Source organism: Mus musculus, chromosome X, assembly GCF_000001635.26.
Source record: "Mus musculus strain C57BL/6J chromosome X, GRCm38.p6 C57BL/6J".
NCBI lineage: Eukaryota > Metazoa > Chordata > Mammalia > Rodentia > Muridae > Mus > Mus musculus.
The window spans coordinates 149,593,912-149,621,463 of record NC_000086.7 but is presented as its reverse complement, the minus strand read 5'-3'; the positions used below and the strand labels follow the sequence as shown (position 1 = coordinate 149,621,463).

General features: G+C 39.9%; 1 protein-coding gene across 1 annotated transcript in view; it reads right to left on the bottom strand.

Moving 5' to 3' along the window:
* Positions 1-26,863, bottom strand: part of Gm10439 (predicted gene 10439) — a 42,021-nt gene extending 15,158 nt beyond the window's left edge. The window contains exons 1-4 of the mRNA NM_001037716.2: positions 26,803-26,863; positions 9,567-9,692; positions 8,768-8,847; positions 4,195-5,105 (exon numbers count right to left, since the gene is read on the bottom strand). Coding sequence (NP_001032805.2) covers positions 4,195-5,105; positions 8,768-8,847; positions 9,567-9,692; positions 26,803-26,818 — 1,133 coding nt within the window. The 5' untranslated portion in view covers positions 26,819-26,863. The remainder of the gene's footprint in view (positions 1-4,194; positions 5,106-8,767; positions 8,848-9,566; positions 9,693-26,802) is intronic.
* Positions 26,864-27,552: the final 689 nt, after the last annotated feature.

Here is a 27,552-nt window from a genome sequence, read left to right as displayed (position 1 = left end):
ATTGGAAAATCTGGATGAAATGGAAAATATTCTAAGCAGATACAATGTGACAAATCTAACCCATCTACACAGCCCCATAACCCCTTAAGAAACATAAGCAATCATTAAAAGGATGTGGAGAAAGAGGAACTCTCCTCCATTTTTGGTGGGATTGCAAGCTGATACAACCAAGGTGGAAACCAGTCTGGCAGTTCCTTAGAAAAATGGGACATAGTAGTTACTACCTGAGGATCCAGCTATACCGCTCCTGGGAATATACCAAAAAGGTGTTCTAACATATAACAAGGACACTTGCTCCACCATATTCTTAGAAGCCATATTTATAATAGCCAGAAGCTGAAAAGAACACACATGTCCTTCAACAGAGGAATGAATACAGACATTGTGGTACATCTACACAATACTACTCAGGGTATTAAAAACAATGACTTCATGAAATTCTTAGGCAAATGTTTGGAACTAAAAAAAAAAATAATCCTGAGTGAGTTAGTAACACAACCACTAAAAGAACATATATGGTATACACTTACTGATAATACCCACGATATAATTCATGTTCGTATTACCCAAGATATAATTCACAGACTACATGAACCTCAAGAAGAAGGAAGACAAAAGTGTGGATACTTCGCTCCTTAGAAGGTGGAACAAAATACCCATGGGAGGAGTTACATACACAAAGTGTGGAGCTGATGGAAAGGCTATCCAGAGATTGCCCCAACTGGGGATCCATCCCAAATACAGTTACCAAATCCAGACACTATTTCAGGATGCCAAGAAGTGCTTGCTGACAGGATCCAGATATAGCTCTCTCCTGAGAGGTTCTGCCAATGCCTGACAAATAAAGAGGGGGGATGCTCACAGCCAACCATGGAACTGAGCATAGGTTCCCAAATGGAGGAGATAGATAAAGTACTGAAGGAGTTGAATGGGGTTGCAGTCCCATAGGAGGAACAACAATATGAACCAACCAGATACTCCAGAGCTCCCGGGGACTAAACCACCAAATAAAGAGTACACATGGTGGGAAGCATGGCTCTAGCTGCATATGTAGCCGAGGATGGCCTTGTTGGACATCAGTGGTAGTCCTTTGGTCCTGTGAAGTCTCGATGCCTCAGTGTAGGGTAATTGGAGGGCAGGTAAGTGGGAGTGGGTGGATGGGTGGGGGAATACTATCATAGAAGCAGGGGAGGGTGGATAGGATGGGGGTTCTGGGGGTGACTGGGAATGGGGACATTTAAAATGTAAATAAAGAAAATATCCAGTAAGAAATTAAAAATATTAATAAAATACTTATGTCATATATGTGCATATTTAAACATATGTATGTATGTAGTTTAAATGAAGTTTTACAATTCTAAGTGCCAACTCTCAGCACAAGGATTATAGACTACATAACATAAACCCTGTGCTAGGTACAGGAAACCTGCTCTTCAAGTGTTAGACACAGGAATAGAAGAGACTCCCAAAATAATATTGGCTACTGCTGTCGCCCTGTTTGCTTCACATAATTTGAAGGCTAGTTCCTACAGCTAAAGACAGCATACACTTTGGAGAGTGGATTTGGAGAAACTGCTGTAAGATATACTTGTTGGGCTTAGACATAAATCACTTGACTAATGTGTACAGGCTCTATCACAATTTGCACAACAACATACAACCTCACACACATACAAACATGCACTCTCTCTCACACAGATACATACACACACATACATGAAAACACACAAAGAAGGAGAGATAATTTGATGAAGCCTTTAAGGCTCCTAAGGAAGGAAATAAAGGAAAGAAACAGGTTGATTACCATTAGTTATATCCTATCATATCAATTTCGCACAATTTGATGGTATATTTTCTTGCTTACTAGCTTGAAAGATGCAAAATGAGTAGCTACTCTGAGTCGTGCATAGGCCTAGTAAGAAAGGCCAGAAACTGGGAAACAATCTTAGGCCATCACATATGCATGTGAGTTGATATCATGAGCCACAAAATTATTCCCATACACTACTGAATTGGAACAGTGTCTGAAAGACTATCCTTTCAGGGATCATTTCTATAGTTTGTTACTAGACAAGTTTCTCCTACTGTGTGCAGCAGTGTCTGAATTGGGAAAATACAAATTCAGTTATTAAGACACAGAAATTCTTGCAAATTCATCTGGAATAACAAAAAACCTAGGATAGCAAAAACTCTTCTCAAGGATAAAAGAACCTCTGGTGGAATCACCATGCCTGACCTAAAGCTTTACTACAGAGCAATTGTGATAAAAACTGCATGGTACTGGTATAGAGACAGACAAGTAGACCAATGGAATAGAATCGAAGACCCAGAAATGAACCCACACACCTATGGTCACTTGATCTTCGACAAGGGAGCTAAAACCATCCAGTGGAAGAAAGACAGCATTTTCAACAATTGGTGCTGGCACAACTGGTTGTTATCGTGTAGAAGAATGGGAATTGATCCATACTTATCTCCTTGTACTAAGGTCAAATCTAAGTGGATCAAAGAACTTCACATAAAACCAGAGACACTGAAACTTATAGAGGAGAAAGTGGGGAAAAGCCTTGAAGATATGGGCACAGGGGAAAAATTCCTGAACAGAACAGCAATGGCTTGTGCTGTAAGATCGAGAATTGACAAATGGGACCTAATGAAACTCCAAAGTTTCTGCAAGGCAAAAGACACCGTCAATAAGACAAAAAGACCACCAACAGATTGGGAAAGGATCTTTACCTATCCTAAATCAGATAGGGGACTAATATCCAACATATATAAAGAACTCAAGAAGGTAGACTTCAGAAAATCAAATAACCCCATTAAAAAATGGGGCTCAGAACTGAACAAAGAATTCTCACCTGAGGAATACCGAATGGCAGAGAAGCACCTGAAAAAATGTTCAACATCCTTAATCATCAGGGAAATGCAAATCAAAACAACCCTGAGATTCCACCTCACACCAGTCAGAATGGCTAAGATCAAAAATTCAGGTGACAGCAGATGCTGGCGTGGATGTGGTGAAAGAGGAACACTCCTCCATTGTTGGTGGGATTGCAGGCTTGTACAACCACTCTGGAAATCAGTCTGGCGGTTCCTCAGAAAACTGGATATAGTACTACCGGAGGATCCAGCAATACCTCTCCTGGGCATATATCCAGAAGATGCCCGAACTGGTAAGAAGGACACATGCTCCACTATGTTCATAGCAGCCTTATTTATAATAGCCAGAAGCTGGAAGGAACCCAGATGCCCCTCAACAGAAGAATGGATACAGAAAATGTGGTACATCTACAAAATGGAGTACTACTCAGCTATTAAAAAGAATGAATTTATGAAATTCCTAGCCAAATGGATGGACCTGGAGGGCATCATCCTGAGTGAGGTAACACATTCACAAAGGAACTCACACAATATGTACTCACTGATAAGTGGATATTAGCCCAAAACCTAAGATATCCAAGATATAAGATACAATTTCCTAAACACATGAAACTCAAGAAAAATGAAGACTGAAGTGTGGACACTATGCCCCTCCTTAGAAGTGGGAACAAAACACCCTTGGAAGGAGGTACTGAGACAAAGTTTGGAGCTGAGATAAAAAGATGGACCATGTAGAGACTGCCATATCCGGGGATCCCTCCCATAATCAGCTTCCAAATGCTGACACCATTGCATACACTAGCAAGATTATGCTGAAAGGACCCTGATATAGCTGTCTCTTGTCAGAGTATGCCTGGGCCTAGCAAACATAGAAGTGGATGCTCACAGTCGGCTATTGGATGGATCACATGGTCCCCAATGAAGGAGCTAGAGAAAGTACCCAAGAAGCTAAAGGGATCTGCAACCCTATAGGTGGAACAACATTATGAACTAACCAGTACCCCGGAGCTCTTGACTCTAGCTGCATATGTATCAAAAGATGGCCTAGGCGCCCATCACTGGAAAGAGAGGCCCATTGGACACACAAACTTTATATGCCCCAGTACAGGGGAACGCCAGGGCCAAAATAGGGGAGTGGGTGGGTAGGGGAGTGGGGGTGGGTGGCTATGGGGGACTTTTGGTATAGCATTGGTAATGTAAATGAGCTAAATACCTAATAAAAAATGGAAAAAAAAAGACACAGAAATTCTTATACATTTCTATATCATTACAAACATTGTACTAACATTGATAAAGTACTGATTTTGTTTCTACCTGTCAATTTCTGGCTCAGATCCTGGTGGTGATGCATCCCTTGGTCCATTTCTTCCTCTTGGACCATGGTATCTTTCTCTTTCATGAAGCATCCATGACTGGATGCTACTAGATCTCAATGAGTTGTGATAACGATCTCTCCGTGACCGGATGTTATGAGCTCTCCATGACTGATCATTATGACCTCTACGTGACTGGTTGTCATGACCTCTCTGTGACTGGTTGTCATGACCTCTCTGTGACTGGTTGTTCCGACCTCTCCATGACTGGTTAAGATCTCTCCATGACTGGTTGTTATCAGATCTCCATGATTGGTTGTTATGAGCTCTCATTGCATGGCGATGATAAGCTCTCCCTGAGTGGTCATGATGAGATCTGCCATCATGGTTGTGATGAGCTAACCCTGATTGGTTATCATGAGCTCTCCCTCTTTGGGCTTGATTATCTCTCTCTGTGTGGCCAGGATGAGCTATCCCTGAGTGGCTAGGAAGAACTCTCTCTGTATGGGTAAGATGATATCTATCTGAGTGGCCATGTTGAAGCCTAACTGCATGGTTTTGATGTGGTCTACCTGAGTAGTCATGAAGTGGTCTACCTGAGAGGTCAGGATGTGGTCTCACTGAGAGTTGATTGTGTGGTCTATTTGAGAGGTCATGGTGTGGTCTATCTGTATAGTAATTAGTTCTACCTGAGTAGACATGAGATCTCTCTGAGTGAACAGGAGCTCTCCTGAATCGACTACGTGATCTTCTGGAATAGCGGCCATGAGATCTGCCAATGTGGTGGTCATGAGATTGGGAGAGGCCATGTAAACTCCTGAAGAACAATTGGATTCTTTCTTGTTGTAGCTGTCTCTCTTCTGATTGGTTTCCATTCCTCCTTGTTAGACTTTCTAGGTTGACTTGTCTTGTCTGCAAAAGATCCCAGTTATATAATATAAATGAGACAGTCTATGATTAGATTAAGCCATAAGTGTATTTTTAAAGCCCCTCCTTCCTTTCTTCCTTCCTCTATTCCTCCCCTACTTTGCTTTTTGAGAGGTCCTAATTATATTGTTTAGGTTAGCCTGAAACACGTGATTTTCACGAAGTTTGGATTTATAGGCTTGTGCCACCACATCAGCTTCTCAAGACTATTTCTATCAGTGATTTTTCTCCTAGAATGAATGACAATACTTTTATGTACTAGTTTACGGAGCTATCCTATATACCATGTCACTTTCACAAGGAAAATTACTTGTATGTATCATAAAAATAATGAAAATTAGCTGTCTTGTGTATTTTACCAACTAAACCATTTGACATCGTACTTGAGAGTAAAGAGATATTTTGGGGGGAACTTGCAGAATTTCATGATAGCCAGTAACTTACTACATATACAACTGTGATCTTGAATTTCTAAACTCCTCCATCAACCTCTTCAACACTAGGATTAAAGACACTTGCCACTACAAATGGTACTATATGGCAATGAGGTTTGAACTCAGGGTTTTATGCATGCTAGCTAAGTACCCTACCAACTGAGCTACATCTACATTTAAGAATGTTCTGTAATACAACTCCTTAAGATCAAAGAAAAATAGTCGAAATTATTCTACTGAGTATTTCTCTACCCAGTGGTCATTAAAAATTTATATTTGAATGTAAACAAATATTTAATTCTAGGGAGAAAAAATAAGTGAGTGGAATAGAAATGCTATAAAGGTAGCAAAGAGTTGGCTTGGTACAATTCAAATAAATGGATCTGGTAATAACTTAGCTTTATTTTCATTCTTTTTATCTCTTTAACCAAAGAGGTATAATAGTGAGTCACTCAAAAGGGGACAGTAAAAACTTTGACAGTGTCTATGATAATCCGTAAGAGTAAGTGAGCAACATTATACAGACAGTACTAAAAAAGGTAGCTTTACACTTGTATATTTTGCTTAGAAAGCAAAAGACCCCTATATTTGGTATTTCCACGTCCTGCTACAACACTTCTGAATGGTCAAAGTAACTGACATTAGGAAGAAGGTGCTACAACAAGGACTATTTAAATGCAAACTTGCATACTATTGTAAAATAATCATTTGTGTAAGGAATATTTTCTGTATTGGGATTGTAGCTCAGTTGTCCAGAACATACTCAGCATGAGCAGGGCTGTGGTTCTCATAAGAAATCATTTACATGAAATTAGGTACTACATGATTTGTAAACTTAAGGAAAGAAATACTAATTTTCTTTTAATAGTGAAAACTATTGTGTATTTTGTCCATGATATGTGTGGGTGTGTATGCTGTGGTGTGCATGCAGAAGTCATAAGGCAACCTTGCATGAACCTACTTTCTCCATCCACTTCTACAAGCATCCCAGAGATCCAACTTAATTGGCTAGGCTTTTGTGACAAGAATCTCTCAAAATATTTTTATATAGTCAGGGTGTAATATCTCTTGCCTATATTCTCAGTACTTGTCTCAATGCTATCAGAAATTGGTTTGCATGAATGGTCCACTATCCCCACTTTGGTTTTCTTTACTTTTCTCAGTGATTTCTGGTATGAAATTCTTGAATGGTTCAAAACTATTTGCAATGGATAGATGATTTCAATTTCAATATACTTTAAAATATTTTCAGTTGGGCGTATCTTGGACGACAGCAAAAGGGAACATATTTTTTCTTTCTTTCTATATTTATCACTTGTACCCCAAACTTTGGACAGGGGATCTAGTTAAATTGGTAGAGTCCTTGTCTATCATACATATCTCCCTTGACTTAAGCCTATACATTCCATAAAACTAGGCGAAGTGTCTATAATTCCAGAAGATAGAAAGGAGAGAATCTTGAGTTAATGTCATCCCTATATAGGCAATCTGGCTTTCATGAAATATCATTTCAAACAAACAAAGAGAAAAATCAAAAACCCTTTAAGGAATCTAGGATGTTGCTCATTGGTTGAATACTTGCTTAGCATGTGCAAACTACTGGGTGCATTCCATGAAAATAAACAAACAAAACAAACAAAGAAAAACCCAAACCTAAACCAAATAAAACCAAACCAGAAGTAGTATCACAAATATCATCCTGCAAGATCTAGACCTCTTTTGGTCAAATTCAATTCTTCAAAACAGAAGGAAGTATTTCATCTCTGCAATACAGAATGGAGACTATGCTAAAAAATGTAACCTATTCCTTCACAAAATAATTTTCCCTGAATTACCACTGTGTGTGTGTTTGTGTGTGTGTGTGTGTGAGTGTGTGTGTGTGACAGAGAGAGAGAGAGAGAGAGAGAGAGAGAGAGAGAGAGAGAGAGAGAGAGAGAGAGAGAGAGAGAGAAAGTGTGAGTACACATAATTTTGAGCTTCAAGGAGCTTGAGTGAAGTTGTCATCAGGTGTCCTGCTCTTACTTTCCAAATTACTACCTTGAGATAGGGCCTCTTACAGTACTTGGAGCTAAGTCACAGCTAGTCAGATCCTATATCCATTCCAACAACACTGGGATTACAGGTGTACCCTTGACCAAGACCAAGTTCTGCTTTTTGTGTGGGTTCCATGTCCCCATTCTCCTTTGCAAGTGCTCTTACCCTGCAGACAATTTTCCTGTTCAACCACTGTTTAACACCAGATGCTTATATAACAGCTTAAGAATAACTAGTTCTTACTGTTAAGCTGAACTACTGATACATATCAAAATTCTTGTCCCATGACCCAGTTACCTATGCCAGTTTAGAAGTACAGGGAAGTATAAATTTTTCCTCTGGAAAGTTCCAGAATGTGTTTCATATCCCATTTCACTTAATTTCTATCTTCACGTGATTTTTTAATGTGTATAGGTTTGTGTGTGTGTGTGTGTGTGTGTGTGTGTGTGTGTTTATGTGTGTGTTTTATGTGAGATTATGCCCCATGTGTGTGGTGCTTACAGAAACCAGAGGAGGGGTTAAAGCCCTTGAAACTGCATTTAAGTTATAGGACCACTGATGTGGGTGTTGAGAGCTGAACTTGGGTCATCTGGAACACTAGCAAGCACTTTTAAATACTAGGGTATCTCTCTACTCCAGATTTCTGGTTCATACCATTAGTTTTTGAGGGTAGTAAACTATTTTTACACTATAGCTTAAGATAAAAATTTATATGAGGACAAAATGAGAATAATATTTACAATTAATGACAATCACAAACTATCTATTTTTGTACCTTATAAATTCAAAATTCCCAATGATTAAAATAAAAAATAAAATGTTTCCTGAAATAGTTGAAGGGGCCTTCCTCCTGCTGCCATACACTGCCCACCCCATGATGATCAAGGTTTCTGACCCTCTTCCTTTTGTACACTGCCTTGATCATAGTGTTTTTTTACAAAGAAAAGTAATTATGATACCTAACATATAACACCTTCTTTTAGTTTCATCACTGGAAGACTGAGACAGGACGAACATCAGAAATTCTTTACCAACCTAGGCTACATAGAAAGTGATATACTACCTTGTACTATGGAACTTGTAAGACCTTGTCTTCAAAGAAACAAACACACTCATCTCTAAAAGAACTATGTTACATCTCAGACTCTTGATTTCTGTTAACCCTTAGTGTTCACTTACCAGATGAAGTAGAGGATGATTTGCTGAAAATCTTTGTCTGAAAAAATGGCCATTTCTTCCCCTACTGTCACGTCTGTGTCCTGTGTATTATTTTGAGAAAAATTATTTTCCATATTTTCAGCAGTGAATTCAGTATCTTTTAGAAACAGTTTTTAAAAGATAGGCCTTGTTTTGAAAAATGACTTAGTATTTCAACACTCTAACGTTGTCTGCTTGTCTCACTGAATGCTATACAAGAGTGATTGTCCATTCTATCTATACTCAGCATTTCAAAGTGGCAGTCTTCAGTTTATGTGGAATTCAACATTTGGTTGTATATGGTACCAAACTGGAAACCTATCTAGAAATAATATAAAGACTACGACAACATAAAAATTCTGTTACAATATGTTCCCTACTCCAAACAATACTGTTAGGTTTAAAGAAGACATTCTTCCCATTCAACCTTATTCCATTCACTCAGTGACATTGTTTTCTAACAAAATGTCTTTGCTATAGTGATTAGGCTATTGATCATGCACTTAACACTCCTGTATTGCCTCCCAGTAGTGGATCAACCTGGCAAATTTAAAACAATTACCTCCATTGTTAATTTCTACCCCTGCTCTCCATTAGAAAAGCAGCTCTTATAAATGAAACATATTTTTTTTCATCTGAACTGGAATTAAACTCTTACCAACCTTGTACAAGTCCATGTCTGAAAAATATGAAGCATGTAACATAATATAACATTAGAACAGTGCAAGTTCAAAAATCTGCCTGCTCGTTTTTACCACCTGTGCTGTTCAGTGTACTTTACCTCTCCCTCGCGGATGTCCAGGGAAAAATGCTTGCCCTCTGGAGCTTTCTGACTGTATGTCATTCTCCTCATTGTATTCTTCTTCAGAATTAGCAGCTTCTAGATATCTCAGCTGTCTAATTTCGTCTGTACAAGATATTACAGAAAAATTAAAGAAATGAGAAGTCAAATGACAATAACGTCTTCTTAGCCAGAAATTGACATTATATTTCATCATATTATGGAATATATAGAACTGTTAATCCTTTAAAAATCCTAACACTATAGTAAAAGAAAGAATAATTTGTAACAAACTTGCACAACGATAGCAAGATTAAGAGGTTTTATTGTTTCTCTTTACACCACACACACACACACACACACACACACACACACACACACACACACACATTAGCAGGTGTGTTAGAAAGAAATGTTACATCTCTTCTCCTGGAGCTGGAGCTAGAGTTAGAGTTGCAGGCAGGCATGAAGCAACCAGCTTATATGTAGGAATTGAACTCTGATCCTCTGAAAGAAAAAATACTCTTGAAAAAAAAGTTAAATGTTTTTTAAAAATTAATTCTTGGAGAATTTCATACAATCTATTTTGATCATAATCACCCTACTCATCCCAGATCTAACTCTTCTTCCTTACCCATTCAACTGTGAATCCACCTATTTTTAAAACTCATTAAGTCCAATCTATGTTGCCTATATACTCTTGGATATGCAGCTATCCACTTGAGTGTGGGTAACATGCTAGCATCACAACGTTAAAGAATACAGACTATTCCCATCTAAGCAGCTAACAGTTGCCAGGAGAAATTTCCCAACTCTCCTCAACATGCCAGGAGCTTGTTTGACTTGAGGTACTGGTTGTTCTAGTACTACAATTTCTCCATCTCCATGAGAGTCAACAAGCTATTTCAAAGTATTTATCAGTTTCCACACTAATCTTAAATTTGAATAAGAGCTGATATTTTATTTGGTCAATTGACAATGATCCTGTGAAAGGCATCCCTACAACACAGAAACCTTTGAGAAACATCAAACATATTTAGCAATAATCAGCAATTCTACATGTTACTGAATCAACTAGGGCAATTCAGTAGCTTTTCTATATACCATCAATAAACATACAGATAATAAATATGTGTTATATGTACATTATGCAATATTATTCAGTTGTAAAGAAAAATGATATCATGGAAACTTTGCAGGCAAATAGATGAAGGTAAAAGAGATCATTGTGAGTAAAGTAACTCAGACTCAGAAAGATTAATGTTTCATATTCTCACTTTCTGTCTCTTCTGAGGTTCCTAACTATAAATATGCAGATATGAATATATATCCTAGAGTAACTACAGAGACTTAGGAAGGCAAAAGTCATCCCTCCAATAGTAGGAGCATGGAGAAGCTAAAGAGAGGAGGCTGTTAGTATCATAGAAATGATCTGATCAGGGAAATTCAAAACAGATCTCTAATTACTGAAAATGAGTGAGGTAAATATAGAAGGGGTACAATAACATTAGAGATGTTTAGAAGAAGCACGAGGAATAACTTGAAACTATGTAAAGAAACACTTATGACAATAAAATTCTCTGATATATATATATATATATATATATATACAGACATACATATATACATATATATACAGACATACATATATAAATATATATATACACAGACATACATATATATGTGTGTGTGTGTATATATATATATATATGTATATATATATATATATATATATATATATATATATATATATATATACACAATTTAAATGACAAATTTTCATCTCTGTTGAAAATGCTACTTGTAAGAGCCAAAGACAAGCAAGCAAATTCACTAACTCCCACTGAGAGAACCCCTTTTTTGAGGTCTTTGTCAGGGTTGTTCAAGAAACTCTCAAAATATTTCAAGCTGTTTCTATTGCCCTTGATTGCGATTGGGAGTGTAAGGAAAGTCCATATTGGAGAAGTGAACATGCACATCAGATGCTGGCCCAGAGACCTCTGAGTTGGAACTGACCTGAAAGCCTCCTCCCTGAGAACTTGCACTCATGATACCATAAGGACATACAGGTTTCCAATGGATGGAAGCAACCAACACTCCTACCCACTTATGATACCTAAATTCCAGACCAATCAGCATTGCATAATAGCACTAGCAGTATAGTTTTAGCACCAATCCTTGCAGTAATCAACTGCTCTTTAACTGGACTTAAAGACTCATTCAACAGGTGGGAAATCACGGTTGGTACGTTAAACTAGCCAAGTACCCAGGTCTAATGAAGCCATGGATTGTGAAGAAGAATGTACAAATACTACATTACTTAACCAGACAAATAATTTCTTTTTCAACGTTTTTTATATACCCCCAGAGAAATAGAGTCTGTTGCAAAGAGAGGACAAAAACTTCTCTTTGTACCAGATTGAAACAATTACAGAAAACTAGAAGTAATCCAAGTATTTCTTGATCCCAGTCTAATGCATTAATACACCAATAAAACAAAGTGCCTACTTGAATATTATGCAACTTCAGGCAAGAGAAGGATGAATGGTTTTTAGAGCCAGAGGTATAATGAGTTTGCTCTCATAATGTATCTCCCCGGAATGCCAGAAGTGAAATTCATAGTCTCACCAACCTGACTTATAGGAGACCTGAACAAGAGTGTTGCCAATGGACATGCTAATGTGGACATTGAACACTCAAGAGAGCTTAACACTACCTAAAGAACTTTAGGCAACTGAAGAACACTGAGAGGAAGACAAAGTCTCCTCCCCAGGGAAGAGCACACCAATTGTTTACCACAAAGCAAATGGTCAGCCCTAAAAACATAAACATAGAAGATATATTAAATAGACTTTTCATGTTTCATTTATATTTTAGGAATACACATTAACACATATACATACCTGTGATGGGGTAGGGTAAGAAGGAGTTATGTGACAACTATTTAATGAATAAAGAGTACAATATACTTGGAAACAGCAAAGAGGAGCAATATGGTAGGTTTGGTAGGAAGAAAGGGAAGGGAGAAATAGTGTAATTATAATGTCAAAACTGTTAAAATATATGGAAAATATTAATCTGAAGCAAACAAATGTACAATCTAAACTGATGGATGATCCTGGCATTACCAGTGATAAGCACAATCTCAGCACTTAGAAGGGTAAGGCACATGGGCTTCTACACATCAAATTATCTCAAAAATGTGAAAGAAAAATAAATAAATTCAGCAATATTTCAATTGAAATGAAAGGAAAATGATTATTAAAAATGGTATCTACGTTCCCATATTAGAAATGTCTGATGACTAAGAAGAAATATTTAAAATTGATTCTTGAAAATATATCAAGTATTTTAACAGTGACATCCCTTTAATTTTTATAAAATGGTTTATTTATTTTTTAGATCCTGCTAGCTAGACAATAAAATAGAAGGGGACAGAAATACTTCTGTTTTGTTTCTTATAGCATCTGTTTGATGGCAGGATCCATATGTCACAGTTGGTAAACACTTGCTATGCAAGTTTTAGGACCTGAACTGGAACCTCACAACCTTCCCTTTTGTGAGGACCTGTGAGATGGTTTAGTGTGTAAATACAGTTCTTGCCATGCCTGACCCTTGTGACCTCCGTGTTGAAAGGAGAGGAGCAGCTACTCTAAGTCAAACTCTGACTACCACAGGTACACTGTAACATGACACACAAGCCCTGAACACACACAAAGCAAATTAACAGAAAACTTGAAAATGTTTGAACCAAAGGGTATATAAATTATGAACTTTTAGAAGGAAAAAAGACAGGAGAAGCCCTAGCACTTACTGGACAGTCAATCTAGCCTAATCAATAAATTCCAAGTCTCAGGGAGAGACTTCTTTCAAAACAACAACAACAACAACAACAACAAAACAAAACACACAGGAAGATGGCTCCTGGGGAATAAGACTCAAATTTGACATCTAGGGTTTTTTCAATCTTGTACAAGAATTCCTACACATGTAACAGCTACATGTACACACAAAAATGCTTACACACATGTATATATACACCTGCAAATGCACTTGTCTACACACATACATACACCAATTTGTTAGGAAAAGAGCAAAAGAAAATTTCTCACATTATGCAGTTTGTATTTGATTACTACAGTAAATGAAATTGGTATGAAATTGAAATAGTTTGTTTTTTTTTTTACAGAAAACTTTTTTTCTCAAATGTATCCATGTGGCCTGTGAAAATTACTGTATATTATTTGTGACCCAGGAACAGCACACAACCCATTTCATAGGAGATAAAGGTAACACAAAGCACCAACTTCCTGGTTTGGTGGCTTACAGTAACAAATTCTGACACTAGAGGGCAGAAACGAGAAAAGGAAAACAAGGGGCTGCCTGTACTATACAGACAGATCCTGTCTAACTAAAAATAGGAGAAGATACAGGATCAGAGATCAAGTCCAAGTAGATCAAGGACCTTCACATGAAACCAGATACACTGATAGAAGAAAAGTTAGGAAAGAGCCTCTAACACATCTGCACAGGGGAAAATTTCCTGAACAGAACACTGATGGCTCAGGCTCTAAGATCAACAATTGAAAATGTGACTTTATAAAATTGAAAAGCTTCTGAAAGGCAAAGGACACTGTTAAAAGGAGAAAACGGGAACCAACAGATTGGCCAAAGATCTTCACCAACCCTACATTCTATAGAGTGCTAATAACCAAAATATACAAAGAATTCAAGAAGTTAGACTCTAGAGAACCAAATAACCTTATTAAAAATGGGGTACAGATCTTCTGTATTCATTTCTTTGTTGAGGGAAATCTGGGCAGTTTCCAGCTTCTGGCTACTATAAATATAGCTGCAATGAACATAGTGGAGCATGTGTCCGTATGACATGTGGCAGCACCTTCTGTGTATATGGCCAGGAGTGGTATAGCTGGATCTTCATTACTATGTCCAATTTTCTGAGGTCCTGCAAGACTGATTTCCATATGGGTGGTACTAGCTTGCAATCCCACCAGCAATGAAGGAGTGTTCTTCTATCTCCACATCCTCACCCACATCTGCTGTTAGCTTAGCGTTTTTATTATTGGATATTTTCTTCATTTACATTTCAAAAGTTTTCTCTTCTCCTGGTTTCCCCTCCAAAAAACACCTTCCCCCTACTCAGCAACCCACCCACTCCCACTTTCTGGCCCTGGCATTCCCCCAAACTGGGGCATAGAGCCTTCAAAGGATAAAGGGCCTATCCTCCCATTGATGGACATCCTACTAGCCCATCCTCTGCTGCACATGCAGTTCAGCTGAGTTTTTGATCTTAGCAATTCTGACTGGTGTGAGGTGGAATATCATGGTCTTTTTGATTTGCATTTCCCTGATATCTAAGAATGTTGAGATTTTCTTTAGGTGTTTCTCAGAGCCATTTGAGATTCCTCAGTTGAAAACTCCTTGTTTAGAGCTGTATCCCATTTTTATTGGATATTTTCTTTATTTACATTTCAAATATTTTCCCCTTTCTGGGTCTGTCTCCCCTTCTGAAATGCTCTATCCCATCTCCACTCTCCCTGCATCTATGAGGGTGCTCACCCACCCACCTGACCACTCCCTTCTTCCTGCTCTGGCATTTCCTTACACAAGGGCAATGAACAGCCTCAGGCCCAAAGACCTCTCATCCTACTCTGCCTCATATGTGACCAGCAACATGGGTTCCTCCATGTGTATTCTTTGCTTGGTGGTCTACTTCCTGGGAGCTTCGGGGTTGGGGGGGGGGAGTCTGGTCTGTTCACACTGTTATTCCCTCTATGGGGCTGAAAACCCCTCAGCTCCTTGAATCACTTCTCCAATTCCTCCATCAGGGAACCCCAAACTCAGTCCAATGGCTGGCTGTGAGCATCTACCTCTGTATCAGTCAGGCTCTGGCACAGTCTTTCTGGAGACAGCCATATCAAGTTAACATCAGCAAGCACTTCCCAACATCCAAGCTGTCTTGGATGCAAGCTGCTTTTCATGGTGGTTTGCTGTGCTGAGGATCAAACTCAGTACTTTGTGCATGCTGGTCAAGCACTCTGCCAACTAAGCTGGACCCTACTTCTTAACAAACACAGTTTACAAATAAAGGCCTTTGACAGTTCTCCTGTTTTTATTTTATTTTATTCATTTCATTTTATTTTTATTGTCCCTTTCATGCATCCCCCTTCCCTGTTACCCCTCCACAAACTCCACCTCCCCCCTCTCCCCACTCTCCTTTGACTTGATGAGGGTGCTCCTCCAGCTACTCACCCACTCCCACCTCACAGATCTAGCTTCCCACTACACTGGGGCACCAAACCTCCACAGGACCAATGGCTTCCCTTCCCATTGATATCAGATAAGCCCACCCTATGCTACATATGTACCTAGTGTCATGGATCCTACAAACGCTGTACCCAAATCACCGTAGCCACAGCATCCAAAGGAGCACAGATTTGGATTGGCAAGATGTTGTTTTACAAGCCATACTATGGTCATTTAAAAAGAAAATAAAAGCAAAACCAAAGAACCCTGTTTTTAAAAGTGTATGTTTTGCACATCATTGAGACCAGGTATCACTTTGCAGCTCAGATTTTACTCAAAATTATATAAACCTGTTTCACCTGCCCCAGTCTTCTGGCTACAGGGTGAGCCTCCACGTCCAGTCTTTTATGAAGAGCCTGAAAACAATCTCTCTGTGGACCTGGAGTAGGAAACTGAGGGTCTTGTGAATACAACATTCAGACCTACACCAACTAAGTTCCATTACTGGAAGGGGATTATAAGCATGTACCATTATATTGAATGCAGGTATTTATCTGTGTTAGGCATGTACAGTACAAGGTTAACTACATCTCCAGGTGTGTGCTCTCCATTTTTATACAGGAATGATCCCATACAACATTTATTAAAAACTCAAGCAAAGAAATTTTAGACTTTGGGCCCTCGTTGGCTTGTAAATTGTATTAATATTTTTATCTGAAAGCATTAATTTTGTGAGAGCATTATTCAATAATTACAAAATATTAAAACAAGACAAGTTTTCTACACACTGAATCACAACTGAGAAAGTACTTCATACAGTGGACACTCTAAAGAATGTGACAGAGGAGATGGGGGAAAATTCATGAGTCTCGCTCCAGTGCATGGGAGACCCTCGGTGTCATCACCTGTGATGGGTGGAGACAAGTTAAGTAACAGGTTCCTCTCACTCTCTGAGATTCAAGCTATACTTACTTCCAGAAGCCTTTAAAATGGGGATTGTACAGATTTCCTTAGTGTCTTTCTTAACTAGATAATTGGAAATTTAAGAAGAGAGCATTGCTCACATATTAGAGTGCCAAGTGTTAAATTAATACTGTACACTCCATAAATCTTTGTGTGACTATAGTTGAGGACATCTGTTAGGCTGTCTTGGAAATGCAAGAGAATATCACAGAACTCTGAACCAGGCCTTTTTTTTTTTTTTTTTTGTCTTATTGTCTAAAAGTTAGACATGGCAAACAGAGAGCCACAATTTTAGGCATGTGTTTGCTTTTAAATCCAATTCTGGTATACTTAACACCTTTTACCTTAAGTAAGATTTATAATGTAGTTTGGGATATTAATATTAATGACAAGTATAAAAATGATATCTTGGCCCTTTTATATATTTATTTTGTAATTATTTGTATGTGCTTATCTATATGGCCATGTACTTGCATGTGTGTTCTGGAAAGCAGAGTATGGACTTGGATACCAGGGACCTGTAGTTAGTCATGTTTTAGCTCTCTTGGCCCCAGAACCCAGTACCATAATAAAAGGGGAAACTGGGGTTAAAGGGTGCTCAATTGGCAGTCTGAAAGGAAAGATCCTTTCTAACTGAAAAAAAAAACAAAAAACAAAAAACAAAACAAAACAAAACAAAACAAAAAAAAACAAAACAGAAAAAAAACAAAAAAACCACCCAACTCAGTTACTACCTCTTCATCTATCCATACCATCCCCAAGGCCCAACTTTAGACTCTCATATTGGCTTGGTACACCACAAAGAACATCAGACTGAAAGCTCTGCCATTAGTTAAGGAAATTAATACACTAATATTGCAGGCCAGAAAGTGACCCTTTATTCGCTTCCTCCTCAAACAACTTCTAATAATGATTTCTAAGAACAATCAAGGAAACCAACGAAATTAATGCTCACTCGTTCTCTCACTTCAAATATAGATATTTAAATTTTTACTTTTAGGCACATGGCTTTGGAGACAAGATTATCTGCTTTTGGTCACCCCTTATCAGACTTTCTTTTCCTATCTCTCGTCTGGTGCTCTTTTCTGTAATCTGAATCCTATATACCATATATTTTTAAACTTTGGGTTTTTTGTTTGTTTGTTTTTTGTTTTCATAGACAGGATCTATCTGAGTGACACCTCAGTCTGGGCTCAAATACATAAATATTTAATTGTCTCTACCTCACACGTGATGAGACTTAAGTCATGTGTTATCAGGCCCTGCAACCTCTCCCCATTTCTTTCACTCTTTCTGTGTCTTCCTGTTTCCAGCTCTGGGTATAAGTATATTCTCTATTCTGTGCTTGCAGTCAGTTACTCCTTTCTCAACAGTGTGCAGATCCACTTGTTCCTGCAGCAGAGGTTGCTTGTTAAACAGTTTATGCCATATTCAAAAATATACTCTCACAGACAGACACTCACAGTCACAAAAACACCCAGAAACACAGTTGCACACACTCATAGACACACACAGACTCAGGCACACAGACACAGAAACTCACACAGACACACACATCCCATACACACACACACACACACACACACACACACACACACACACACATATTTTTCTGTTACTTTGAAGCCCTTGTTAATGATAACAAAGTGCTGCTTAGTGAGAATGTTCAGGGAGTAAAAGAAGGAAAGGACTGGGCAGGGAGGGGCTGCAGTATTAAGCTGTGGCTTGTGGGATAACTGAAATCTATATCCAGGCATGGGACAATAGTGATTTATACAAACAATCAAGGACACCCATCCAACAAATGTTCATGCTCTACTTTTTCTGTCGTTTTAATTTGAGGATCCCTGGAAAGCTAGCCTAACATCCACTAATGAAGCCCATCCCACACCCTCCCAGCCACGTCTCCTTAAAAAAAAAAATCCTCTGTTATACCCTTCTGGCATTCTAATTCCCAGATTCCTAGAAGGCAATCCCTAGGCTCGAGGTATGTGATCCTGGAGGTGGGAACTCTGCAAGCTCCCTGTCCTCACTCAAAAACAAGGGCCGTTTTACTGTTGCCCCATCCAATATCCATCAATCACTAGGATGTTTATAGTTTCCCTTCCAGAATAGAGGGTTTGATGGGGTAGAGGGGCACTGCGCCAAAACGTCTAAAAGCCCCTCCTCGAATGAGGAAGTCAGGAGAGACAGAGCCCGAGCCCTCTCGGGAATTCTCCACACCTCCAGGCGCCATTTTGAGCCGCTAGGATTATGAAGAGGTCTCCCAGTCAACAACCTTTTCTGACCAGTGGGAACCCTGAGCAGGGAGAGGGGTCGCGCTGCTACTCTCAAACTAGAGAGAACTGGTTACCTTCATGGTTCACCATCAGGTTGCCACCTCCTGTGAGAGTCCCAGCACCTCAAAGCCCAGAGATCCACTTGCTGAGGTGTGTCTTCCCCGGACCAGTCTGAGGCTATCAACAGTTTCCTAAAGGCGTTCTCCAATCACTGTGCTTCCTGCACTGTTGCAGAGGCTCAGTGGCCAGAGTTCAGCCTATGCATAAATTATGTGAAATGTATAACCTGAAAGTAAGAATGCTTTTCCCCCCAACAACTGGTCCCTTGATTTTCTGTGTACCCAGCTTGATGACTTGCTGGCTGGATTAGAAATCAAAATGGGAATTATTTTCCTGCTTTTTTTTTCTCTGTTAAAACAACTGGAGACATATAACAGGTGTTAAACTCTTTCCATGGAGGCCTTAGGACATGAATTTGATGCCCAGATTCCCTGCAGAAACCACACACTCAAGGGCCAGTGAAATGGCTCAGTGAGTCACTGTAGTTGCTGTCTTTTGAACAACCTAAGCTGGATCCCTGGGAATGGCATGGTGAAAATAATGAACCAACTCCTGCACCTGATGCTCTAATCCACACATATATGCACCATAGCATGCCACATGACATCTGACTCCATACCAAAAGAAACAATATATGGAAATAATATGTAGAGCACCATGATTTAAAACAGTAATCCCTCCTGTGTGAAGGCAGAACTCAGAGAATCCCTAGGATGTTATAGTGGACAACTACCTTGGCCTGACTGCTAAGCCCCAGGTCCCTCTGAGAGACTGATCTCAGCAGACAAGAGGAGGATTCCTGATGAACAAGTGTCAGAGGTACCAGTTAGCCTCCACATGGAATTAGACACACCTAACAGCATTACTGTTACATACAGTACATAAAAATGTGTACGTGTTCACATAGTAACAGAAGCACACAGAGATGTAGCCACACCCTCACCATCATACACACACACACACACACACACACACACACACACACACACACACACACAAGAGATTCTGGCAGAGAAGAAAAGAAAAAATAGATTATTTGCACAGTGAGCATGTAATTATTCCTTAAACTCTTGCTCTGGGATCATTTTAAACCTCAAAATGTTTGCTACTATTTCTCCATGAGGCCATTCAAAGGTACTTAGTAACTGATTTTCTCTGTAGCTCTAGAATATAATTCAATCCACTTTATGGAAAGACAAACTTAAAGCAAAGTGAACAACAAACCTGTGTGGTGGCTGACACTAAAATCTTGCTCTAGCGGAAGACCACAGCAATGTAAGACAGAGAGGGCCAGCCAGTGCTGTGTATCCAAAATCTATCTATATACATAAAAATCACCCAAGGTCACAACTTGTTCAGAACTCCTGAGGTTTACTTTATCATAGAGTGCTTGACTAGATTGCACCAAACACTGAATTTGATATCCAGGGCAACATCCTATCCAGACAGACTGTACCAGTCTTGAATCCAGTTTATTGCTTGCTTCATGACTCAATGGAAAATAACCATGTTAAAAAAATATAACATGTTAAATTAAAAAAAAATTAAAATTTTACTTAAGGCACATGGCTTTGGAGACAAGACTACCTGCTGTTTTTCAGACCCTAGTTTTTCAGACCTTCTTTCCCATGCCTGTCCTGGTTCTGTTTTCTCTAATCTGAATCCTCTATATCATTTCTTTTTTAATCTTTGGTTTTGTTTTAGGAGAAAGGGTCTTTCTGTATGAAAGCTCGGTCTGGGCTCACATCCACAAATATGCCCTTGCCTCTGCCTCACCACTGCTAAGAATCAAGTCATTTGCTACCATGCCCTGAACCTCTCATTTCTTTCACTCCTTCTGTGTGTTCCTGTTTCCAGCTCTGGGTCTAACTGTTTTTTTTTAATTCTGTGCTTCTAGTCAGTTACTCCCTTCTCACCAAAGTGCAGACACTCCTTTAACCTGCATCCTACGCAACTTGTTAAATACTTTATGCCATATTCACATTCATACTCTCAAAGACAGACTCACAAGGACACAAACAAAACCAGAGACAGTCCCACACACTCACACACACACACACACACACACACACACACACAGAATACACAGACCCTCAGACACACAGACACACAGACACACAGACACAGGCACGCACACACAAACACACAGACACACACACACACACACACACACACACACACACACACACACACACACACTTTCACTGTTGCTTTGAAGCCCTTGTTAATACCAACAAATTGCTGCTTAGTGGATAGCCAGGGAATGTTCAGGGAGTGAAAGAAGGAAAGGCCTGGGCAGGGAGGGGCTGCACGATTAAGCTGTGGTTTGTGGGATAACTGAAGTCTATATCCAGGCATGGGACAATAGTGATTTATACAAACAATCAAGGAAACCCATACAACAAATGTTCATGCTCCATTTAATTTGAGGATCCCTGGAAAGCTAGCCTTACATCCATGAAGGAAGCCCATCACACATGCTCACAGCCACGCCCCCTAAAAAATCATGTGCTATACCCTTCTGGCATTCTAATTCCCAGATTCCTAGAAGACTAACACTAGGCTATAGTTATGTGATACTGGAGGTGGGAACTCACCAAGCCCATTGTGCTTACTCAAAAATAAGAGCCATTTTACTGTTGCCACATCCAATAACCATCAATAGCTAGGATAATAAAGTTTCCCTTCTAGAATAGATACTTTGATGGGGTAGAGGGGCACTGTGCCAGAACGGCTAAAAGCCCCTCCTAGAATGAAAAAGACAGGAGAGATAGTGCCCTAGCCCTCTCTGGAAATCTCCACACCTCCAGATGCCATTTTGAGGCACCGGGGTTATGCAGAGGTCTCCCAGTCAACATCCTTTTCTGACCAGTGGGAACCCTGAGGAGGGAGAGGGTTCACGCTGCTACTTTCCAACTAGAGAGAACTGGTTACCTTCACAGTTCGCCATCAGGTTGACACATCCTGTGGGAGTCCCAGCCACCTCAAAGCACAGAGATCCACATGCTGAGGTGTGTCTTCCCCGGCCCAACCCGAGGCTCTCAACACTTCCCTAAATGTGACCTCCAATCACTGTCCTTCCTGCACAGTTGCAGAGGCTCAGGGGCCAGAGTTCAGCCTATGCTAGGCCACACAACGCCTCCAATCCCAAGTGAGGGGCGGGGAAAGCATCTATCTTCACATGCCTGCTACTCTGCTACCGAGGGGCATTTTCACAAAGTTCAACCGCTGGGATGGAAAACCTGGAAAAACTTCATCATGCCATAAGCTTTTCTACCAGCTCCTTAAATGTATTCTCTGTTGTATACTAGAAAAATCCAGATCATTACTAACGGGCTCTAAATAGTTCTGTTCACACTGATCTCAACTTGTTTTATTTCTTTTCATTTTGATTTCTCAGTTCATCTTTTTGGTTATTTTGCCTCCGTGTTGCCTGTGACTCAAGTGTGTGCATGATGCCTGTGCAGTCCATAAGAGGGCTCAGTTCTCCTGGAATCCATGGTTGTGAGCAATATGCTGGGAATCAATCCGTGTTGTTGAAGAAACAGCCCACCCAATATTCTTAACTATATGGTGTCAGAGGTGAGGAAAAAATATGATAGAAAGAAAGATGAAATTTTAAGACCTGTAAGTCATGCAAAGAACTCAGAAATTTCTAGTAGTTTGTGAGCCTAGAGGCTGCCTGGGGGTGAGAAAAAAAGAAAAAACAACCTGGATATTCCCCTTACTTAAAACATTCCTGGGAACAGCTTAACCTTAAACATAGAGGAATGTGAGGACATAACAGGGCTATCTAAACTGAGTCAACTATTCACAGAACTCTGACACCCTGCACGTACATGTAATTTTTCTGCTGATGTTTGAATAAGCCAATAATGTGCCGCTATGCTGAATTCCAGACCCCTAAGCCCCTTACCCCATGAAAACCCTTGTTTGCCTTGTGGACAACATCCTTTATCTCCTGTGTGGGGATTCATGTTGGTCCAGAACTCTGTAATTAAACTACCTTGTCTAATTACATCAAGATGGTCCTTCGTGATTTTTTGGATGCATGCTGAATGGGGAATTGAGTGAGGGTTTCCCCACTAGGTTTTATCAGGATATGACTCAAGGGTTCCTAAAGGAGTATAGAATGCAGACTCTGGTTTTATAATTGGAAAGGGTAATTAAGACCAAATCTTGAAGGATTTTTAAACTTAAATGTACTTCCCATTAAAATTGGAAGGAGATTATACATTTGTAGCACATGTTTTATCTACATTTCTGATATATTCCTGTCTGGTCCTGAAATTGGGCTGTAGCTGAAGTGTCCATGTAAATAACTCTTATCTTCCTGACCTAGCCTCATTACATTTGATTACCTACACATATTCTTAGATATTATTATGTTTCTAGTCCATTATTCTTGACATCAAACTCAGATTCTCATGCTTGCAAGCATTCTCTATGTCCCCGAACTCAGCCTAGCCAGCAGTCATTTAATGTTCCAGTGGATTACATGAGCCTGGTATTGAAGTTTTGAAAAAACAGTTTGTCTATTTTGAAGAATACTCCAGGTAGGACTGTGTATATGCAAAATCCCAGCACTGTTAAAAGCAGAAGAATGGGGAATTTACTGTCACCCTCAGTGACAATGCTTGTTTCCACCCAGCAGGCTTTAAAGGAAACACTTTCTTAAAAACCAAACCAAACAAAGGAAAATTTTCACATCCCTGAATGAGCATTGCCTGACAGATTATATCTACAATTTCATGTCTTAAACTGCAGAAGCAGAAAGATTGCATTGGAATGCCAGTTCAGTGAACACTGGATTTTAGGACAGACCATTGACCACAATATTGTTTCAAGACAGGTTGCCCCTACACTATGAAGTTTCACAGAAAAAAAATCAAGAGGTAAATAAACGAAGTTATGAATACACAAACACATAAACAAATCCAGCATAATATCAACTGAAAGGTCAGAAAATCATAATAGGATAAGTTTTCTTTGCTTCCAAACTCTAAATGCACCGATGATAAATGCATATGTTATTTGAAAGTAAGAATTTTTCCCCCATGCACCAACCCACAACTGGTTCTTTGATTTTCTGTGTACGCAGCTTAATATCTTGATGGCTGGATTAGAAACTCAGAATGGGAATAATTTTTCTGTCTTTATTTTTTTTCTGTTAAAAGATCTTGTCTTTTTTTTTTTTGTCTGTTAAATAAACTGGAGACATATAGCACTTGGTAAACTCTTTCCATGGATTCCTTAGGACCTGAATTAGATGCCCAGATTCCCTGAAGAACCACACACTCAAGGGCCAGTGAAATGCCTCAGTGAGTCACTGTAGTTGCTCTTTTTCTGGGCGAACTATGTTGGATCCCTAGGAATGGCATTGTGAAAAGAATGAGCAAACTCCTGCACCATATGCTCTAATCCACACATATTTGCACCATAACATGCCACATGACACCTGACTCCATACCAAAAGAAACAATATATAGAAATAATATGTGGAGCACCATGATTTATAACAGTAATCCCTAGTGTGTAAAGGCAGAGCTCAGAGAATCCCTAGGATGTTGTAGTGGACAACTACCCTGGCCTGAATCCTAAGCCCCAGATACCTATGAGAGTCTGGTCAGAAGACAGGAGGAGTATTCCTGATGAACAAGAGTCAGAGGTAACAACCTCCACATGGAAGTAGACACACCTAATAGCACAAATACACAAATATGTGCACCTGTTCACATACCAACAAAAGCACACAAATATGTAACAACGCCTTTACCATCATACACACACAAGCGATTCTGGCAGAGAAGAAAGGAAATATTATGTTAGGTGTGCAGTAAGTAATTATTCCTTAACCTCTTGCTCTGGGATCATTTTAGACCTCAAACCGTTTGCTCCTGTTTCTCCATGAAGCCAGTCAAAGGTACTTCGTAACTGATTTTATCTGTAGCTCAGGAAATGAATACAATCGGTTTTTTGGAAGGACAAACCAAAAGCAGAGTGAACAACAAACCAGGTGTGGCGGCTGACACTAAAATCTTGCACTGGCAGCAGACCCCAGCAATGTAAGACAAAGAAGGCCAGCCTGTGCTGTGTATCCAGAATCTGCTGACATATATAAAAACCACTCTAGGTCTTAACTTGTTCAGAAGACGGGAAAGTTACTTTTTCATAGAGTGCTTGACTAGATTGCACCAAAGCACTGAATTTGATACCCAGGGAAGCATCTGATTCAGACAGACTGTACCAGCCTTGAATTCAAGTTATCCCATGCTTCAAGACCCAATGGAAGATATCCTGCAGTGAGACCTTGTTAAAAAACAATACCTTGGTAAGTAAAAAATTTAAATTTTACATTAGGCACATGGCTTTGGAGACAAGATTACCTGCTGTTTGTCAGACCCTAGTCAGACCTTTTCTCATGAATGTTCTGGTTCTTATTTCTCTATTCTGAATCTGCTATATAATTTCTTTTTTAATCTTGTTTTGTTTTAGGAGAATGGGTCTGTCTGTATGACAGATCAGTCTGGGCTCACATCCAGAAATATGCACTTGCCTCTGCCTCACCACTGCTAAGACTGAAGTCATGGGCTACCATGCCCTGCAACTTCTCCCCACTTCTTTTACTCCTTCTGTGTCTTCCTGTTTCTAACTCTGGATGTGACTGTATTCTTAATTCTGTGCTTCCAGTCACTTACTCCCTTCTCAACAGTGTGCAGACATTCCTGTAACCTGCAGCCTATGTAACTTGTTAAACATTTTATGCCATATTCACATACATACTCTCATAGACAGACTCACACAGACAGAAACACACCCAGAGACTGTCCCCCCCACACACAGAACACAAAGACCCTCAGACACACAGACACTGACACAGACAGACAGACAGACACACACACACACAAACACACACACACACACATTTTCACGGTTAATTTGAAGCCCTTGTTAATGATAACAAAGTGCTGCTTAGTGAGAATATTCAGGGAGTAAAAGAAGGAAAGGACTGGGCAGGGATGGGCTGCATTATTAAGCTGTGGCTTGTGGGATAATTGAAGTCTATATCCAGGCATGGGATAATAGTGATTTATACAAACAATCAAGGACACCCATCCAACAAATGTTCATGCTCTACTTTTTGTGTCGTTTTAATTTGAGGATCCCTTGAAAGCTAGCCTTACATCCATGAATGAAGCCCATCCCACACCATCCCAGCCACATCCCCCAAATGAAATCCTCTGTTATACTCTTCTGGCATTCTAATTCCCAGATTCCTAGAAGGCGATCCCTAGGCTCTAGGTATGTGATCCTGGAGGTGGGAATTCTGCAAGCCCCCTGTCCTCACTTGAAAATAAGGGCCGTTTTACTGTCGCCCCATCCAATAAGCATCAATCGCCACGATGTTTAAAGTTTCCCTTCTAGAATAGAGGGGTTGATGGGGTAGAGGGCACTGTGCCAAAACGTCTAAAAGCCCCTCCTCGAATGAGGAAGTCAGGAGAGACAGAGCCCGAGCCCTCTAGGGAATTCTCCACACCTCCAGGCGCCATTTTGAGCCGCCGGGATTATGCAGAGGTCTCCCAGTCAACATCCTTTTCTGACCAGTGGGAACCCTGAGCAGGGATAGGGGTCGCGCTGCTACTCTCAAACTAGAGAGAACTGGTTACCTTCATGGTTCGCCATCACTTTGCCACCTCCTGTGGGAGTCCCAGCCACCTCAAAGCACAGAGATCCACTTGCTGAGGTGTGTCTTTCACGGACCAGCCTGAGGCTCTCAACACTTCCCTAAAGGCGTCCTCCAATCACTGTCCTTCCTGCACTGTTGCAGAGGCTCAGTGGCCAGAGTTCAGCCTATGCCAGGACACACCACGCCTCCAATCCCAAGTGAGGGGCGGGGAAAGCAGCTATCTTCACATGCCTGCTACTCTGCTCCTGAGGGGCATTTTCACAGAGTTCCACAGCTGGCCTGGATAACTTCGAAGAACTTCATCATGCCACAAGCTTTCCTACCAGCTACTTAAATCTATTCTCTGTTGTATACTAGGGAAATCCTGATCATTATTAACGGGCTCTAAATAATTCTGTTCACACTAATCTCAATGTGTTTCATTTCTTTTCATTTTGATTTTTCAGTACATCTTTTTGGTTATTTTCCTCTGAGTTGCCTGTGACTCAAGTGTGTGCCAGATGCCTTATCAGTCCAGAAGAGGGCTCGATTCTCCTGGAATCGATGGCTGTGAGCAATGTGCTGGGAATCAATTCCTGTTGTTTGAGGAAATGTTCTTAACTATATGGTGTCAGAGGTGAGAAAAAAATAGGATACAACTCAGGAGCCCCTAAAGGAGCATAGAATGCAGATTATGGTTTTATAATTGGAAAGGGTACTTAAGACCAAATCCGAAAGAATTGTTAAACTT